At 47.0% G+C, this 19,971-nt stretch overlaps 1 protein-coding gene across 2 annotated transcripts in view; it reads left to right on the top strand.

The window, feature by feature from the left end:
* SLC67A1 (solute carrier family 67 member 1) overlaps positions 1-19,971 on the top strand; it is a 63,056-nt gene that overhangs the window by 3,133 nt on the left and 39,952 nt on the right. The window contains exons 3-4 of one of the 2 annotated variants that reach the window (XM_075501453.1): positions 2,371-2,516; positions 3,282-3,414. In XM_075501453.1, the coding sequence (XP_075357568.1) occupies positions 2,371-2,516; positions 3,282-3,414 (279 nt within the window). The remainder of the gene's footprint in view (positions 1-2,370; positions 2,517-3,281; positions 3,415-19,971) is intronic. The other variant, XM_075501454.1, reaches the window with a different exon arrangement.

The following is a 19,971-nucleotide window of genomic DNA, read 5'->3' as shown; positions in this document are numbered from 1 at the left end:
GCTTAATCCTGCAACCATTTTACAGCCATGTGTAACCTTAGAAATATCTTGTGACTGGGAAACCTAAAAAAAGAGGGTATTTATTGATGTTAAGTAGAGCTGTCAATGAAAATAATGGAGGGTCATGTTATTTCTATAGCTGAATTTCACTGTATCTACATCAGTGTTTAATACAAAGCTAGACTTAAATGAATCTTTAAAAACTGATGCATCTATCAGCTCAACTATTAAAGTAAGAGAAGAATGGAAAAGACTCGGGTTTCCTGCCTCTCTACCCCATGGGACACATACTCCTTTTCCTAACAAAATGTAAACGGCCCCAAAAAATTCAAGTGGTGGGGGAATGCATTCCCAAAAAGCAGAAAAAATTGAAAGAGCAGTGTAATCCAGTGACAGCAAACTAAAATGAGGCTGAGAAAAATCTAGCTTTTCATCTTAGTCCTGCTACTGATCAGTGAAGTAATACACGGATACAGAGCTGGTGTGTGCCTCAGTTTTCCTGCATGGGATTTACCATTCTGGTTGATGTAGATTGTGAGCTCTACAGGATCCTCTGGTACATAGTGTGTAGCACTTCAAGGATCCGATCTCTAAAAGCCCTTGGACACTACCATAATACACATTTAAAAATTAATAATGGTAACATTAAATTCTCCAGTGCAGCTTCGAAGAAAATGTGTTCCTAAGAATGGAGATGGTGCAAAGGGCCCAGTTTGAATGCTTTTCCTATTAATACACAAAACCGGAGTAATACTTCAGTTCTGGATCTGGTGCCATCTGAAATCTGGTTTTCCTCTGTGCATGTCATTCACTGATGTCAGAAGAGATGCTGAAGGGAAGGAAAAAGGCAAACCAGAATCCATCTAGGTCTGGACTCCCACTGGTGTAGATGGGACTGAAGGTGTATAGTGCCATATTGAAGCCAAAATTTGCAATGTAGGTTTGAGATAAAAAGGATTTTCCTAGGTGTGAGGCTGCTTTGACCTCAGTGTGAAGGCAGATAAAGAGAAAATGGGAAGGAGGGGGATAAGAGAGAGAAAAATGTGTAGTTTAGTCCTTGTTCTTCTTGCCTGATGCTGCTAAACAGCCATGAGAAGATGAAGCACTGAATTTACTCTTAAGGAACAAAATCAAAAAAGCCCTGGACTATCTAGTTAATCATGGTCTTTAGGTTACAAACAGCTAATATAAACTTCCCTGGCTTTCATGTAAACAGAGAAGCTTGGACCTGTACCTCTTCCTCAACACAAACCCCTTTAATTACTTATGCGTAGCTTTGTAGACCAATCTTGGCATTTTTTTGTTGTTGTTTCTTTTAGTGTAAGCACAACTAATTGCTATGCAAGGTAACATTCATCTGCTAACTGTAATATGCAACTTCAATAAAAAGGAGGAAGGAGGAATTAGAGTGAAAAACTTTATCTAAGGCCTGTTTTATGGTCATCTTAGTCCCAATTGCTCAGAACCCCTTCTGTGGTACTCTTGGACTTTGTCCAACTTAACTTTTTAAAGTATTTTGGAGTTGAATAAAACCTGAACCAAAACCTCATCTGTCTGTTTTGGTTTTTTTCCCTCAAATAGAAGAAAACTTGAGTCACTATTGTGCAGTCTTTATTGAACCTAAATAGAAAGCTATCTATTTATTTTCTTTAAGTGGTGCTGAATGAGGAAATGTTGCTTTGAACATCCTCTGGAAAGAGTTTGGAATAACTTCTATTGCCGTTGAACCTGAACTAAAAAATTAGCTAGCCTGATTCCCTGGTCTGAACCCATTCTAAGTCGCAAAGTAAAATTTGAGGGAACTATGTGCTCTGAAGTGATCATATTGAATGGGTTACTGAGCTGCCATAACTGCTTCTGCCTGTGGCTGGTCTTTAGCAGCTCTGAGATTAAATCACATTTATTCATTGAAATGCCAGCGGAAGGGACTTAAGCAAGCACACGTTACCTTGTGCTTACAAGGGGTCTGGAGACAGTTCGAGCGGTGGCAGCTGTCTCCACATTCCCCTGTTACACCAAAGTGTCAGTGCCCACGTTCCCAGATGGGCAGCTGGTACTTCAGCACTGGTCCTTGCACTCCTCCTCCAGGCAAGGCTTCCAATTTTGGGGGCTTGTTTGGGAGTATTTTGGGGGGGTTGGGGGTTTTTTTGCAAGGCAAAGTTTTGTATTGCCAGTAGTCAGCAATGAAGAGAGGTTACTCAGTGAGCTGAGCTCCTCTGGGAACAGAGCACTTCTGAGAATCCGGTCAGCGCTTCCCATGGCGGATAAATGAGAGCGAGATGGCCGTGCAGTTCCATCCATCTGGTGCATCATGGTTGTAATGAACTGCATGGTCCCACTTCTGACAGCCTTGTACCATTTTTGTACTAGGTTTATGGATCAGTTTGGCACCCGAGCCGCCTTAATTCTCTCCAGTGCATCTGGAAGTGCCTTCTTCCTGCTCCTGTCCATCTCCACCAGTATCCCCCTCCTCTTCCTCTCCAGGCTGCCAGCAGTGTTCATGCACGGGCTAGCAGGTAAGGTCGGTCAGGGCTGAGTAACTTTCCAAATTGCTTTTATTGCCTGATTCCTCTCTTCTTGCTCACGTTGCTGGAAGTCGGTAGGCTCAACAGTATGAAGGAAGGCAGGAGGAACATTTGATGGTTATCAGGGATGAAATGGTGAGAACTTGAAGCAGCAGGTGTATTGGTTATGGAAGGCAGGGCTGGTAACCTGTAGTCCCAGGTCCATTCTCCTGTATGATCTTGAGCAAACTGCTTGGACTTCACCATTCAGATGTGGGTGATGAATACTTGCTGGCAGCGGTGCTATCCCAAACTTCTCAGCTGCCTTCTTGTAAGCAGGATATTTTATAGGAGAGTTTTTCCCTTTCTCCTGGTAAAACGAGCATATTAGTCAAAATGAAACATGGTTACAAAAATACCTTCCATTACTCACCAAGCTGTTCTACTTTAGTTGGCCTTTCCTAGCTGTTTCTAGCAAAAACCATACAACAACCCTTAGCTACCAGAAGTCTGTGTAACTCATGCGAGAGGACTCAAGTTGATAGGGTGTTAAGTCTCTTCTTGCCACTTGTGCAGTGGTTTATTTGAGTGGTTTGAGTGTTTTGTTTCCTATGACTGACAGGCTGAACCAATTCCACTCAGCAGTGTGCACACAAGCATTTTCCCCGGGGTTGCAAGGACTGTTTTGTGGCAAACGCTGTTTCTGTGGCCTAAAAATTTATACCTGCTGGGCAGACCCTGTGACAAGCTTATTTCAAGGGATTTGTTTCCCTGCAGGTGCTCAGAAGGTTATTACAGACCAGACTACTCCTTCCCAACGTGCTGACGCTTTGGGGAAGCTGGGTCTTTGCTTTGGAATAGGCATCATCATCGGCTCCGCCCTGGGAGGTGTCCTCTCCACCAAATTTGGGTGAGTGGTCCACTTGTTTGGTGTTGGCCTTGTTGCAACCATTAAGGGAGCTGCTAAGGGGTATTTTGCTTCCCCCCCAGTTTTTTGGTGATACCTTACTGCTGGTGGCAGTAGAGGATCATACCAGAACTCAAAATTTTGCTTTCCATACTGCTGCAAAGAACTACTCCCACTGTTTTTAAGGGGACCTTGCTGAAAATCTCATCTTCTGTCTACTTAAATTGATTTAAAAACACGTTGAAGTGAGAAATGGAGTCTCTCTGTCTCCTGGTTGTCTTCTCTTTGGAGCTGAGTGTGCTGAAAAGCAGCCCGTATTGCATCGCTTGCTTTTAAGAAACAATGTTAAAGAACTGAGAAATGGAAATCAGGAGCAGTGTGAAAATCATGGGGAAATTGGTGTGCTTGGGGGATGCTCAATATAGAGCAAGACCTTGGGAAAGGGGAAAGCAAGCTTGGGACAGCGGGGGAAAAGAGGGAGGTGGTCTAGCCCTGTCACAGCAAGATGAAGCACGCGCCTGCCGCTTCCGTTTGCTTTCCAAAGCCTGGCACATTGTAGCAGGCTACCACCTTCTCTTATGTGCTGCAATAGGAAAGAAATGCCTGATTTTACTGTATGTACTGGTCTCTGTTCATTATTAGTAAAGGAAGCTCAAAAGGTGTGGTGTGTCGGAGAACTTTGCGGGCAGGGAAGCGCATGTGGCTGTAATCTTCCTGGAAGATTCCCCAGCATTTCTCTGGTGGGGAAAAAAAAAATCCCTCGTGAACTTCTGCTCTATGTTTCTTCTGCTCTGCTTCTTTTTATTACAGACATTTGCTTCTGCAGATTCACGTTAGCATGGAAATAACTCTTTTCAACCTTTGTGAGCATTACAGCTGCTCTACAGCCTAGGATAGAGCTTAAAAGTCATTAGGGGAAGCTCTGGCTTTCAGGAACTGGGCTTGTCCTGGAAGGGACCAGCGTCGCTGGCAAGTGCCAGTGTCCGCCAGCTGCCCCTGCCTCGCAGCCCCTGCCTCGCAGCCAGCCCGGCTCCCGCCGCCCCGCGCTTCTACAGCAATGCTCTCTCACTTACAGTCAGGCAGCTAAGTCAAACGCCACCGATTGCTTTTCATGATCCTTTTCCTAGTGCCATAAGCACTGCGGACTGTATGTGGTGCTACGTCACCTGGGCATTTTGCACAGGGCACACTCAGTTACGGTGTTGGGCATCGTGCGTTGGTCTCTGAACCCTGGTGTACGTCCACATGCCTTCAGGTGCTGCAGTGATGGCTACCTTGCATCTCAAATCTTTGCAAAGGTTAATTGAGTAGAAGACTTTGCCCTTGCTGCCTTAGGGAGTAGCCCCTGAAAACTCTGCTGATGTACCTTGGCAGTGTTGGGCCAAATTAATTGCTGCAGGCAATCTCAGGAGTTTTCTTGCTCTCACTTGGAACCTGAAAAGGTTTTCCTTAGTTCTTTTGTGGTTGGTGCCTGTTCTCTGTTGGATAATTGACACAAGGCTGGCTAGGAGGATTAATGTTGTAGTTGTTATATGATTACATAAAATGAAAATTGGAGATGTACATAATATTAACTAATTCGTGATTTTAAAGTATTTATAGATGTTGGTGGTTGAGTGGGGTTTTAATGAGTATTATTTTTAATCAAATACAATGATCGTATCCCTTCTGCATGTTAACTGTCTGAAAGTAAAGGTTACCTCAGTTCTCAGCTTAATCTTTGGTTATATACCCATATTTAAACATCCACATTCAAGTAGCATTGTTATCTAGCCAAAATTTATGGGGTTTCACTTTCCAGCATGTGCATCAGTCACTGGTTTATAGAAAAATCAGCAGTGGGCGAGAATTCCCCTCTTTCAGTTAATTAGTCAGAGTCACTTGAACACAGCCTGGCTCTTGGATGTCAGGGCTTGGTGCTGTCAGACAACAGGATGCTTCCAGACTTCCCAGGTTGCTGCTCATTTTGAAAGCTTCTGGCCCTTACGTTTTGTGCCTGCAACACAACGCCGAGAAAAGTGAATGTTGCCCCTAATTACGGGAAAGTAAGGGACCTGCACCTGAAAAACTACATAGCTTCTGACTTTCCCAGCGCAGGGGGTTGTTTCCCTTGCATCCGGCGGAGGGCAGCTTTGGCTCGCAGTTCACCTGCTGCTGCTGGAGCATCCCGTCGCAGCCGTTTCGGGGCTGCTCCTGCCATCCCGTAGCAGAACCGGGGCAAGCAGCCTGCCTGCCGCCAGCATTTGGTTTTCTCCACGAGGATCTGTGCATCCCCCGGGAAGGATGGTAGGAATTCCCATTAACAAGGGACAGACCCCAGCGTGCTGGCAGGACCCTTCTGACCATGCTGATGTGCAGAGTGTTGATTTCATTTTTATGAACAGCAGCTCCAGGCTGAAGGACTGCACAGGGAGGCCACTCTGGGTGTTTGGTAGCCACCTTTGCTGCAGCCAAATCCCACCTTTGCTCTGACACCATGCTTAGCACCTCTGCCAGATTTCTGTGCAAAGATTAGAGGCGCAATCTACTGATTTTTAGTGTTTTGGCTGATATTGGTGGTGTGTGCAAATTCAGCCCTGCGAGCAGATGAAGACAGCTCTGTGCCACGAAACAGCCCCCAGAGCATCACCAATGCCTCTGGCTGTGTCCGCAGCAGTGACCTGGAGGGAAAGGAGCGGGTGTCGCATTATGGACATACCCGAGGCTCCTTGGCCCTGTTGCCGTATCCCACAGACTGGCTGTTAATCATCCCTCCCCGTTTCCCACGTTTGTACAGGAAGGCTCCGGCTGTACTTGGAGCTGTGTAATCACTTCCATTTTTTCATAGAATGACCCAATCTCCTTCCTTTGAAAATAAGCATTTCTGCCATGTTACAGAAGAGCAAAGCTGGAGATTTCTGTCCACTCTGCATTCTTCGTTCTCCCTCACCACAAAGCTGGCCAGCATTCCCCGTCTGTTGTTGACAGCATTATTCATATGTTAGCAGTGGTTTGTATACAAGAGAGGGGGTAGAAATCAGTCTCAGTTCTTCAGCTGATGTCATTTTGGTATTATTCCACTGTATTGTATTTACCATTGATGTACTTGACCTAAAGAGCTGGTCTGTGGTTGTTTTCATTGTTGGAATAATATTTGTCAACCCTTATTTATTAAGGGAGCCCCGGAGCAGTTGAATGGCTTGTTCTGATTTGCATAAGACTTTTCAGATGTCAGATCCTGACCTCTGCTCCTAAGCTGTAGCCACCAGCTCCAGCCCTTCCTCTTCCTCTCTCTGAAGTACTACACTTTTCCTCCATGTTTTCCAAAACTTCGAATGAAGCTGTAGCAAAGGAATTGTGACATTTAGATCTGGACATGTTTCATCTGTGAAATGTGGCTTTGCCTTTTGCAAATCAAGGAGCTGCTTGCCAGCTGGCTTCACCCTACCGAATTCAATTGCTGGAGACCTTGCTTTTAATATATAGCCCTGTCCACTCACCTCTGTACAAACAGTGCGTACAGCTGTGAAGAACACACTTTCTATGGGCAGGGTGATGGTCAGGCAAATTTGCACCACCTGAGGATCAGGTATAAGCCAATTTATTAGCACAAGCAGTTGTAATCTTAACATTTGGAAAGTGTTTTCATGTTTGTATGGTTTTTTTAATTGGTGTTTTCTGGTCATTGATCAGTTGGATCAGGATTGTGGATATAAAATACCTAGCTTGAAAATAACTCCTGTAGTTCAGCTGAGGTCTCCACGTTCTTGGAGAGTCTGCAAACTCCATCACAGCTCATCCACAAAAGGTGACTAAGAAAAGGAGCTCTGTATGCTCTCTGCACATTACCCCCTCCCTGTACACTTACTGGAAAGCTGTTGGGGGACCACAGGCTGCAGGTGAGTGTGTACCCCTGGAGAGAAGTGATACGGTATTTGTAGTAGGCTTTTGTGGCAGCGCTGTGGGTGAAGGGTGAAAGAAGAAGGCTGGATTAGTCCAGCCTTTCCCTTTTGAAAAGTGGAAAGATGAGCCTAGGTGTAGCTAATTACAGAGATTTCATCCTTTCTTCTGGGACTATGATTAATTGCATTTGGCTTCTTTCTTCTTTCTTTCTAACAAGGACATACAGAAGCTCTGTTGCATGACCCAAGGTTTGTTTGCTTTCTATGGACAAGGAGAGGTTTCTTCATTTTAGTGACTCAGCTGTAGGCTTAAATCTCTTGGAGCAATTATTCTTTTGAACTTGGGATTTTCCTGGCCAAACCCCTTTGGTCTCTTATTTAATATTATTACAGCAGGCTTTGGGGATAGGTTGTTTTTTTTTTTTTTTCCCCTTGCTGTGCTATTATCCTTCTTCCTCAAGGGGAAAAGAAGAAGCTTGTTCGCCCGGAGTAGGGAATTGCATTTCTTTTCAATAACCCATTTGAACAATGTCCTCTGGCAGGGAATTTCTCATTGCTTCGTGGCAGAGTGGAAAGACTGTGGGTGTTGAAAGGGCTGAAGGTTGGGAGCTGGGAAGGCGGGAACATGGCAAAGGGTGAGAGGGTTGCGCTCCATTTCGGGACAAAGCAGGGCATTCTGTTGCTGGGAGCTGCTCCCTTCCAGTAGAAACTGTGGTATTTCTCTGCCTGGGATGATGTCGATTAGCCAAGTAAGCATGGATCAGTGACGCTTGTACAGGCATTGCTTTGTCCTTTGTATCAAGAGACTTCAGGGAGAGGGAGGTTGTGTCTGCTTGCCAGCAAGTCATCCACGAGCTGCAACATGGTCTGTCACTGTCAGTTGAGCTCTGTGGTGCCTTGGGAGAGATGGGGAGCAAATAGCGAATGAGCTGTTTGTGAAGGAGCTGATGGTTTGGGGAAAGCGCAGAGGACCTCAGCTGTGGCCTTCTGTGGAAAAATAAACCAAAACAAAACAGGATCCAGAGATTCTTTTTCTCATTTACTCTGCATGACAACAATCTTAGTTTTGGAAGCCGTGGTCTCAAAGATTGTCTGTAAGGTCTATGTTATCGGGTCTGGATAGAGGATCATGCATGTGATCCCTCCACAACTTCTTGGTTCAGAGTTCAGGTCAGGGGCACTCTTCTCCTCTCCTCTATTCCCAGCACCAGAGCTTTCTAGTTCTGATAACTTAACCTATTCTTAAACCTGAGAAATGCCTCAGTGCGCTTTGGGTGGCGTTCCCCTAATCTTATACATCTACAGTGGAGACAGCTACACATAAATTTGCTGTTCAGACTCTGTGGTTGATGGAGAGGCACAGATACTTCTACAGCACCAGTTACCTCTTCATGAAGCAGGCCTGAAACAACTCGGGGAACAGACTACTTTGCAAGCTTTCTGCTTGCTTAACACCTGAGTCCCAAAACACTAGCTCTGGCCATCAACACATTGTGCCTGTGGTCACAGTCCTGGAGTTTAATGCTGGATTGTGAATGTACCAGAAGTTGCCAGGATGCAGGTCCTGAGCACTTTCCCCTGTCTATGCTGCCCTCATGCAACAGACAGGTCTGCACTAAGCTCATCCCCAGCCCTTCCTTCCTGCAAACCTCTACCCCCCCCTACCACTTCTAGGCCACCAATTTTAGATTTGGGTCCACTGGCTTTCTTCTATTTACCCATTGGAAGACCACACTGATGCTGCAAAGGTACCTCATTCCCCCTTTGCAGACCTTCAGTAAACCTGGCTCTTCCATCCTCTCCCTACAACCCCTTGTCTGAACTTCAGTGGAGGGAGGCATGATGATGGGGCTGAGAGCTCCTCTTTGGTCCTGCACCCATAGGTGGGGCCCTTTCCCAAGGGACGAAGAGCGGGGTTCAGGGCATAAGCCAGCAGCTCATGGGAGGGAGAGCCCATGCCTTGTGGCTGCCGTCAAGGGTACAGGGGTATGGCTGAGGAGGGCTGGGCTTGGGTTGAGCTAACGGGGTGCTGGTTGGCAGCCCCTTTCTTAGCCTTTTCAGGAGCTCCCCATTTTCCTTCAAAACCCTCATTCCCACTTAGCTTTCTCCAGGGATTTGGTGGGAGGGCTGTGAGCACAGCTGTGCCAGCTCACAGGGGATGTCCACCTGCCCCTTCTCCCCACAGCACCCTCCTTCCTCCCTTTTCGGTTAGCTGCTTCATCTTCCCAGGGAAATCATGATGAAAAGACATTAAAAAAAAAAAAAAAAAAAAAACAAACAAAACCCAAAACGTAAAGGGAGAAACTATCCAGAACTTCCTTGTGTGGCTGGTTTGTGCTGCTTAGACAGAGCTGAGGTTTGGGGGCTGCTGGAAATTGATGTGGAGCAGAGCCATGGGAAGAGGAATTCCTGACGTGGTTTGCCTGGTGTCCCTCTGTGGGTTGACAGCAGTTACCCCAGCAGACGGACAGTTAGGAAATAAAGGGGGGGGGGGGGGGGGGGAATATCTATGGAGGAGCTAAGGAAATTTCCCTGCTGCCTTCTCCAGCTTTCATCACGCCTGTGTGTGTGGGAGGCTGCCCCACCACCCCATGCCTGGAGTCAGAAAGTGAGGGGGCGGCGGGTGAGCGAAACCGTTTTGTGCGCGTGGTGGCTAGATCGCAATCAAAAGCGTGTGTGTTTGTGAAGTTACCTCTGCTAAACAATTATGGATGTTTGAACACCGCTCCCCTCAGCCGATGCTTTGAAAGTGCTGGGTTTGCGCATGGCGCGGTGCCCTGCCTGGTCGGTTGTTAGCTGTGTTCCTGCAAGGTTGCGTTGCGCTGGTGGCTGATTTTTCTTGTCAAGCCTGGCTTAACAACCCCAAGTAATAAGTGTAAAAAATGGAAAAGAAAACCCCCCAAAATGTGAATTTTATGGAAAGGCACAAAGTATTTTGGGTCTGGCCTCGCTAGCAGAGGCAGAGTCGGAGGGCTGAGCATGACCCTTACCGTGCAGGTTGCACAATAAGGCAGTGTCTGCTCATGACTCACTGGAGCTTCATCTGCTCTTCCCACTCCTGGAATATTTCACGACTGGGCAGCAAATCCAGCAGTATCACTGGGGATTGAAATCCAGGGAAATACTGTTTTCTTTGTTAACAGAAAATAGAAAGCACAGAATAGGCTGTGGTTAAGTCCCTGAACTGGGATTTGGGACTTGGCTCTGCCACAATTTTCCTGTGATGCAAGTAAGTTGTCCCATCCCTCTGCACTGGTGTTCCTCATGCATAATATGGGGCAATGAGATGTTTTTTCCTTCCTCTCCCAATACGTTTACAACATTGCTATTTAGATTATACAGCCTTTGGGATGCAGACTGTCTCTATCACGAGTTGTGCTCATGCAAATATCTACTACCTTGGGGGAATGCATCCAGTTTTTCCTGGATGTACTCTTCTTCATCCCCTGGTGTCCTGCGCAGGCAGAGTCTTTGTGAGCCCGGGTCCCATCCCATTTTTTGGGCTTGTTTTGTTTTGTTTGGGTTTTTTTTTTTTGTTTTTTTAATTATTTATCAAAGTAAGTGCCAGCCTTTTGCTGTTTCAGAAAAGCAGCAGAAAAAAATTAGCCAGCCATAGAGCTTGGTGGGGGGGGAGTCCCAGAGGTTGGGGGCTGAAGTGCAGGGCTGCGGAGCTGAGCCCAGCAAGAGCTAGCAGAGGGACCTGGAGGGCAGCACGGGGTGGCACAACCTTCCTCCATTCATGCCTGCACATGTTTGTATGGACAGCTCTCTCCTTTACATCTAATCCTTTAGATTCAAAGGATCATGCTTACGTTTCATTCTGATCTGCTTCAGTGAACGAACCCAGCCTTGTGGTGAAGTCAGGGCAGGAAGGATGTGGTGCTTGTGTGGGAAGGACTGTCAGACGAGGGAGGGAGGGAGGGAAGGTCGGGATGAATGGAAATGTGTGGATTTGGCATGTGAAGGGTGGACTGGGAGGAGTTACGACGTGGGGAGCTGAGGAGTGAAGCTCTGCAGGAGAAAGGCTTAGTGCTTTTAGATGTATGGGGTCATCTGGGGCAGTAAGATTGGGGCATCGAGGGGCCGGGGCTGGAAGGAAGTAGTATTTCTGAAATGGACTTTCATTTGCTATGGGGGAAGAAAGGGAACAGCACGTCTGCTGCTCCTCTCCTGTTTTCCTCCTGCCTGAAATACGGCTGCTGTAAAGGATGGGTGGAAAAGCAGCCCTTTGGGGTTGGGTATCAAACCCTTCCCGCTGCTTCTCTTGGCCATTGTTGCTGGATTGATGGGATGAGCAGGAGGAGGCTGCTGGGTGGATGGGGAGAGGCAACACCCCGTTGTCATGGGGTGCTGGTTCACCGTGGCCCTGTGTGAAGGCCAGGCTGCTGGGATGGGGTGCTCAGAGGGAAATAAAAAGGGTGCGACCTTTGCACGAACTACACCAGCTTCCACAGCCCCACCCAGGGTTTCCGTTTCCTTGCAGTCTCTTTATGAAACCCTGCTCGCAGCCACTCCGCCAGCCGGCGAGAGCCCAAGTATGTGAAGCATTCAGGCAGTGAAAGCAGCCAGAGGGCACAGGAGTTTCTGAATGGCCATTTCCAGGCTAACACCAGCATTTGTTGGGGCTTGTCTCTTTAACCTGACAAATCATGGGTTATCGCAGCCAAGGGAGAAGGTATTTCCAGCATCAGAAATGTTCTCTGTAGCATTCAGATTGCAAGCTGCTGACTGCTTGGGCTGAGCCCTGTGCTGTGCCAAGTAGCACAGCAAACGCCCTTAAGCACCACTGGCAAACAGATATGCTGGTCCAAGAGGAGGGCAATGCTAATGGTGTGATCTGAGAGGCCGGACACCATGGTGAGGGTCTCCCAGTGCACAGGACATAGCACTGCGTGTTGAGTCAGGAACGGGTCTGTGCCATAGCACATGCAGAAGCACTCCCAGTTCGTCCAGCTGGTGTTTGCAGGAGGCAGGGCAACATGCCCTATAGGGTTGTATCCTGTTTTGGGGGTTATGGAGCAGCAGCTTTGGAGGCGTAGCATGTCTTCTTGTAATTAACTATTGCCTGGGAGAGACACAAACCCTATAGGCTCATTAGAATAATTTGCTTTGCTTTACAAACGCGTAAGGGGCTCTGCTCTGCTCTCCAACTGTCCTCTAAAGAGCAGCACTCAGGATTTCCAGAAATTACTGTGATTTTCTTTCAGTCTCCCACTTGGGGATGTCTAACGTGGATTTTCAGAGGATAGGAATTTAGCACTTCTGGAAATCTGGTCCATTTAAGGTAGTTCAGGATCTGAAAAGCTCAAATGTTTTTGAGCATCTGAGGCTTTCTTGTTTACTTGTTATTACAGCAATTGTTGCTTCGATTTTATTTTATTTTTCTTAGTGGAGAGGGGATTATACGTCTAATCCTTTGTGATCTGTATGCAGTATTAACTTTCTTGGTCTCACTATATGTTCCTTTATTCTGTGATATTCTAGGCTGAAACTTTTAGACTAATTACTTTACAAAACTTCACTGTGAATCCTTTTGAAATCTGCACCATCTTTATTTTTATGGGATTTGGTTTATTTCTCTTTTACCCCAGGGTATGTGATCTGAGACATACTGAAGTAATTTGAAGTGCTTCCTTTGAGTTTGGTTTTAAATCAAGCTCTGGGTAAAGAAATTTGTAAAGGAAGGAAACCTCCAGAAACCTAAAAGATTCCTACAGGATATTTCTTTAAAAAACCCAAATAATTAGAAATCCCCTTGGAAAGGCCATCTGGGGAGCATCTGAGCAATGCTTACAGGAGGCCAGAGTCTTAAATGCTGTTCTCAGACTTTAAAAAAAGGGGGGATGAAAGACAGTAATGGTTATTAAAGCTGAGGATGCTCATGCATCAGATGTTGAAGCTTACTTCCTACAGACGCTTAGAAAGGCTCTTTCCTGATATAAAGCTGTATAACAGATTATCTGTATTTTGTGTGATGGGTTTCCTCCCCTCCCCTTTCTGACTGTCCAGACACAGTTGGATATGAGACAGATGATGGATCAATTCTTCTGGCTGATGTTTTCCAGTGTAGTCCTGGATGTGTCCCAGTCTTCCAGGAATTACTTTTCATGGCAGAGACAGACCTACTTCTAGATGGACCTATTGATGTTAGAAAATAAATTTTGAAACCATTTGTTGAAGAACTCCTTTAGGGTAACCAGAGGAGCCTGTGGTTGGTGACACCAGACTCACGCCTCGCACTACACCCACGCATGTTCTCATTGCATGTGATTACACGGTCTGGGATGTCTAATTGCCCGATTGTAATCTGTCCACCCTACCAAAAGTTGCATCATTTTGATTTTGCCTGGGTGCTGTGGGGCAAGCACTTTTCGGATGGAATCTCTTGGCCCTTGAAGGATTCAAGAAGTTTTTCCTGTGCTTTTCTATAAAGCCTCATTATTATTTTTTTAGTTGTTTTATTTCTTGGGGATGGAGGTTCAGCTGTGGCAGGGAAGAATTTGCAATAGCTAGAAAAGTACATCTGTGGCATGAAGCTGCTCTGAATAGCAGTGGAGCTAAATTGCTCGAAAGGTTTCCAAAACACAAACACTACTTTGACTATTACAGCATCCAGTGTGAGCAAATCCCGTTTGCCCTTCTCCAGCTGCGCCAATTCATGCCATTCTGTGTTGGTGAGACGCCGGGTGCCCACCAGGAAAGGGAAAGCAATCGAGAGTCGCAGGTCCAGCCTAACAGCACCCAAGGTCAGATGATGCAAAAAATGACTGCCAAATATCCACCAAGAATAATCCAGCTAGGAGATAAGGCCTCGCCTATCTGCAGGTCTGCCCTGAGAGGGAGATGCGGCAGCGAGCTCGGCGCCAGGCAGTGGCGGCACCCCATGAGGGGGAAAGCGCAGGAATGCAAATGGCATGCTGTAACCGGGCAGTGAAGCTACCCGATGGCACACCTTGGCACTTTATTGTGGACGAGGATCTATTTCTGGACTTTGGAAATGAGCCATCCAAAAGTAAATGTTTACTCTGCCTTGCAAGCTGTCTGAAGTGCATGATGTGCCTGTGACAAGGCAGTCTTATGGGGATGGGGCTGACATTTCTTTGCCAAATGTGCTTCTGCTATAAAGAAAACCTACATTCAAAAGAGATGGTAAGGTGTGGCTGAAGTTTAGTTTTCTGTCCTAGAGAGCTGAGTTGTAAGGGAGAAAAGGGAGTCTGCCACTTCTGCAAGGATTCATAAAGGGCATGGAGGGCTTTCCCCTCCGTGGAGGATGTGCCCTTCAAAACAAGCCTTGACTCTGCGGCTTAGGCACAAAACTGAGGGTGACTGTCAATATTTGGCTTGCAGCCGTGAGTGGAGCCGCTTGGCTTTGTGTTGAGGCAGGCTTCTTGCTTTGGCCAGGAGCTGCAGCTGTAGCCTGCGAGGGCAGGGAGAAGGCGGTGCAGTGAAAAGTAGGGCTCAGTCACAGTGCTGGGGATGCCATGGTTGCTGGAGCAAATGGGGACATGCCTTCAGACACCAAACGGGCATCTCCACCGTGAGTCAGTGATCCAGGGGTATGCTGCCAAGCAGCAACAGCTAGCTCTGGAGCGGTGGGGCAGAGTGGGCCCCCGGGGAGGCACTGGGTGGTGTGGGGCGAGAGGGACAGAGGGCACCAGCAGCCAAGTGCAATGGCTTGGCCAAAACCTGGTTGAGAGTAGAAAGCCAGATCTACAGGCTTTGGCTGTTGGGAGACCTGCAGCTCAGACCGTGTGATGGTTGGGTCTGGGGCTGGGTTTTAGTTCATTTGGGAGAGGAGCAAGTTACAAAATGTGGATCTGGGTTCAGGTTACAATTCTGCTCCCCAGGGCTATTCCAGGTGTTCAAATACGAACTTTTGGCCCAGGCCCATCTCTAATTAGGCATATTCTTTAAAAGTATTTTTCTTCCTCGGCTCCTGTGCTCTTGGCTTGTCTCCACTAGCCCTCTTTGCTGCGCTAGAGCGCAGTTTGCTGGGTATATTAATTGAACTGTTTACACACCTGGTTTCCTGCAAGAATAGGCACCTAGCTGCTCCTTTTGAAAAGTCTAGCCCAGAGGCTGTAAACAGGAATTGTGCTATGTCTGTAAAAGCTGAACTGCTGCTTATCTGCACTCCCTTGGGCTGTGAGAGCAGCTGCAGACATGGGTCAGTTGAGCACGGAAACCGGCTTGCACACTCTTCCCACCAGTCCTGTCCTCTCACCTGGCTCGGATCCTCCAGCAGCTGAGGAGCCACCTTCTCCACAGGGTTATTCCCTTTTAGTCTGATAGTGACAGGAGGGGCCCCGCCTGGCATTTAGGTCAGCTCAGATGTGTATTTTGCCTTGTATATGAAAGCTGTGGGTGTCATCCTGGAGTTATGTCCTGTGCAGGACTGCTGCTGAGACCTTTCCGCTCTTTTCATGGCTTTACCTTCCAAGGTTAGTTTCTGTCCAAGCTCCCCAAAAGCAGTGGTGTGTTCATTACCCCTTATATACTCTTCTAATCATGGCTGAGGGGTATCTTTCATAACCTGTTGTGTGGCTCAAAGAATGATTGTGGAAAGAAAAGGTTGGTAAGGCTTGTGTAGCACGGATCAGGTGAAATGGTCCCTCACGGTGTCTTTGGGCTTAAAACATATAAGCATAAACGAGTGCCATTGCACAACTTTGATTTCAAGATATAGGAGGAGGAGAAATGCAGCACAAAATAACTTGGCTGATGCTGTCAAGGATTTCTGTTTCCAAGTCAGGTAGTATTGGAAAACCCCATAGAGATTCCTCAGATGCTAAAACAGACCTTCAGACTCTGCTGGGGAGTCCCCCTTCACACCAGTGTGCACTCTGTACTGCCTTAAAATTTGCTGATTTTGTGGACATACTATCAGCTGCTGAATCCCACTTTGCAGCCGTTGTTTTACTGGGTGACATTGAGTTTTACTTTGCTGCTTCATTTCTTTGCTGAACATTACTTGAACTTCATCTGGAAGATACCAGCTAATCTCTGTGTAAAGCCATGAGTTGGGAGGGTTGTTGTACTGTGCTGCTGGTGGTCCACAGACTATGGAGTGTGGTGCTGATGTGCTGGGCCTTGGCATCTTTAACTGTCTGTACTTTTTGAGGTTTCTGAAGCACTGTTGGTGAAGGGCCCTGGAGGATTCCCCCCAAGGCAGGCCCTTGGGAAGGGGCATGCAGATGCCTGGGCTGGGAATAGGGAATAGGAAATCAGATGCACCTTAGGGCAAAATTTGCTATCCAAATTCTAGTCCAGCTAGGAATGGAAAGCGCTGCTATTCCCAAAGCACTGTGTTGGACTGGGATTACTCCAACAAGTCCCCAAAGGGGACACAAAGTCATCTAGTGGGGAACGAAAGAAAGCGTGTTATTAGCTTTCGGGTGTTCGTGCCATGGGGGAACTCCAGCAACTCTGTCTGGGACCAGCACAGCTCCTAATTGCCCAGCAAGCAGTGACTTCGTCGTTGAACTTTATGTTGGCATTGATTCCTGCTTGGCTGCTGAGTGTTGGTTATATGCCATAAGTGTTACGAGCTGTAAGGGCTGGGAAATCTCAGCTCTGGAAAGAGGCCCAGAAGGATGAAGGTGGCAGGTACTTTCATCCAGGCTTGCGTCAAAACCCTTTGTGGAGGAAGAGGAGAGGGCTTACGCTATCACCCCGCTTATCTTTTCCTTCTGCGTAATTGTGTCCCTCTGCCAAAAAAAGAAATCGGGGCTTTTGCTAGAAACCAGTGGCTAGCTGGAACCAGCGTGAAGTGGCATGACCGTTCATGCTGCGCTCTGTGCTCCTGCTAATGGTATCAAATCAAGCAGGAAATTATTTTTGGAGCAGCGAAGCATGTTGAAACCCAGCAGAAGGCAGCTGTTTGCGTAACCGGAGCTGTGGGAGAGCTGCCTCCCTTGTTGCCAAGTGCTTGACTTCCTATACTGGTGAGAAATGGTTTCCCTGCTCCTGGCGGTGTGAGCAAATCCCTTTAGGCTTAGGAGGCTGGGCTTGGTCCAGCATCCATCATTCTTCTAGTGCCTGCTTCACTGCTCTGAAAGTCCCCGGACACTTTTCTGCTGGGCTCTGAACTACCTGATTTCTGACTCCTTAGATCACTACTCAGTCCTCTCCTTAAAAACAAATGACCTGCAAAATAAAGGGTTTTGTCCAGAGTTTCCAATGCATTTTGGTTAACTCTCAGCAGAGGTCCACATCTGGCAAGCAGCCCATGCTGGAAGTGAAACGTTAGTTCTGCCTCAGTCTGAGCATCTGCGCCGTGTTTTCACACCCTGGCTGGGTTTCCAGCACCGATTTGGTGCCCTGGTGGTACCCGCAGTGCTTGGCTGCCTTCACAAGGATGTGTCCTGGCACGCAGCTCCTCTGGCTGCGTTTCGGCAGCTCCTTTTCAGTTTAGCTCTTTCAGCAGCTCCCAACTGTCTAACAGGGGCTTGATTTTTTTTTTTTTTTTTGGGGGGGAGGGGGGGGGGGGGGCGGGGAAGTGTCTTGGCATGCTGCTGCTTTGTCACTCTCTGGCAATACCATTTGTACCTTTTCTTTCTGCTCCATCACTGCAAGCTGGTGTCCAGGCACTGGCCTTGCCTCTCAGAGGTGGCTCCAGCTGTATGTTGATGGATCTCCTACGCAAACAGGTTTGTCACCCTGGGCTCTGCTTGGCTTTTATACCCTCATACCAGAGCAGAAATAAATCCCTTCAGTCCTACAGTGAAACGTTGTGCCCCATAAAATAGCATCGTTAACGTGTGTGGTAGGATTGCATTAGCCGGAAAGAATGAGATAAAGCCACGGCTGCAGAGATGGCAATTGACCCAGTGCAGATGGGGCTTAAATTCCTGCCCCCAAAATGCGATGTTTCTGCACAGAAGGGAAGGACCAAGCCAGTGCGGAGAGGTTTCAAAAGCCACCATGGGGTTATAAAGCCTCTTTTGTTTGCGGATTTATTATGTCATCCCTCGGTCATGCAAATGTCACCCCAGAAGAAAGACTTTTTGACATTACTGCCTTGTTCTGGAAAAGTCCCTCCCTGATTATTCATGACCGCTGACTCCTTCAGCCATGTGCCCCTTTCCTAAGGGCTGTAGGGTGGAAAGAAATTCCCTGACGCAGTGAAAGGCAAGAAAAAAATCCAGTGCACCCAAACTGAGTCAGTCTGAAGTATTTATGGCTTTCCAGTTGGGTAATTAAGCTCTCATGCAGCCCAGTTATGGTTAGAAAAGGTGTCTGTCGTGCGCCGGGTTCAAGGTTGTTACCGTTACACGAATTTACACGAATGTACGTTGGGAATGAGACCCCAGAGCTGGGGTGAGGAGCAGGGTGATTTCCATACTCTATAACTTGGTGAAGTAAATTAAAAATTAATTAAAAAAAAAAAAAAAAGCTGTTGTTTCACTTTATAGTAACCTTTCAACATAAGTGCTTGATGGTTTCTGAGTGGTTTGGTGTAATAGATGATGGAGTCTTTTATTTCTGCCTGTCCCATCCATATCTAGGATTGCAGCTGTCAAGTTTTCACTGTCTAAGGCTGTTTAGTGTCTCATGGTTTTAGTTGCAAATCCAGTTATTTTTCCCTTGCCACTTAATTGCTCCCTGTGGCATCGTTATGCCCCGCGCTTTCAGTTTTGCTTCATTCGGTTTGGGAGGGAGACAGGAGGGGGGTGGGTGTGCCCTCGGAGACCTCCCAGATCCGTCCCTGTCCTGCCTCGCAGCTCTACTTCTTTTCTTTGCCATGCCAAGCTGCCCTCCATTGGCCTACGTCTTTTGTGCCCAAATGAGAGGATTAAAGAAAAGTGGTGGAAACCCCCTGTTTGGTGGCTGCTTTAACTGGTCCCTCATGCTTTGCCTGCTCCAAAGCCATCCTATGGTCCACAGTGCTTCAGCCCAAATTTCTTGGGACCTAAACTGAAGCATTTAGTAAGTTGTACCCCAAAAGGGAATCGCATTTTCTGACAATAAAATACTATCCATCCCATAAAATGAAGTTAGTATGAGCCTTAGAGGCTAATATTCTTGCAATGCAAAGGAAGGAAGCAGCTGCAGAGTTTGAGGAGCAGTATACTAAATTAATCTGTTTGAAACCACTAAGGTAAGTCTTATTTCCTCAGATGAATGCCATAGTTAGGTCTGAAGCAGTGCCTCTCTTTCTCTGCTGATCTTTTACAGAAGGGTAGCTGTAGGGAAGGGTTTAATTTCTTTTGTCACCTTATCTCAGGGAATCGCTTCAGTTCCATTTCAGTGACGTTCCTGTGAAGTGTAAGACTAAAAAGGGGTTTATCGTCTCTTTGAACTGACTTTTGCTCTGAGGAATGAGGATATAATTGTAACATAGGAAGGACAAACTGAACATGTTCAGGCTTGTCCTGCCTGATCTTTCCCTGTTTCTTTTCTTTTCTTTTTCTTTTTCTTTTCTTCTCTTTTCTTCCCCCCCCTTGCAGCTAGCACTCATGATTGGGATTTTCCAACCGATAGTCTTGGCTAGCCTAGGGGCTAATATGCTCTTAGCTAAACAAGATCTCTGGACGGCTGGATGTGCGGTTTCTTTTGATGCCAGCCAAGACCAGGGTTCGCCACTTTATTTGTGTTTGCCACCAGAGCATCAATCTCTTGCTGTTTGTGTCTGCGGGATGAGTGCAGAGGGAGTCTTGGGCAGATGGCTTTCATATTC

Source organism: Mycteria americana, chromosome 5, assembly GCF_035582795.1.
Source record: "Mycteria americana isolate JAX WOST 10 ecotype Jacksonville Zoo and Gardens chromosome 5, USCA_MyAme_1.0, whole genome shotgun sequence".
Lineage (NCBI taxonomy): Eukaryota > Metazoa > Chordata > Aves > Ciconiiformes > Ciconiidae > Mycteria > Mycteria americana.
The sequence above is the reverse complement of the archived record's forward strand: the minus strand, read 5'-3'. Positions and strand labels throughout refer to the sequence as shown.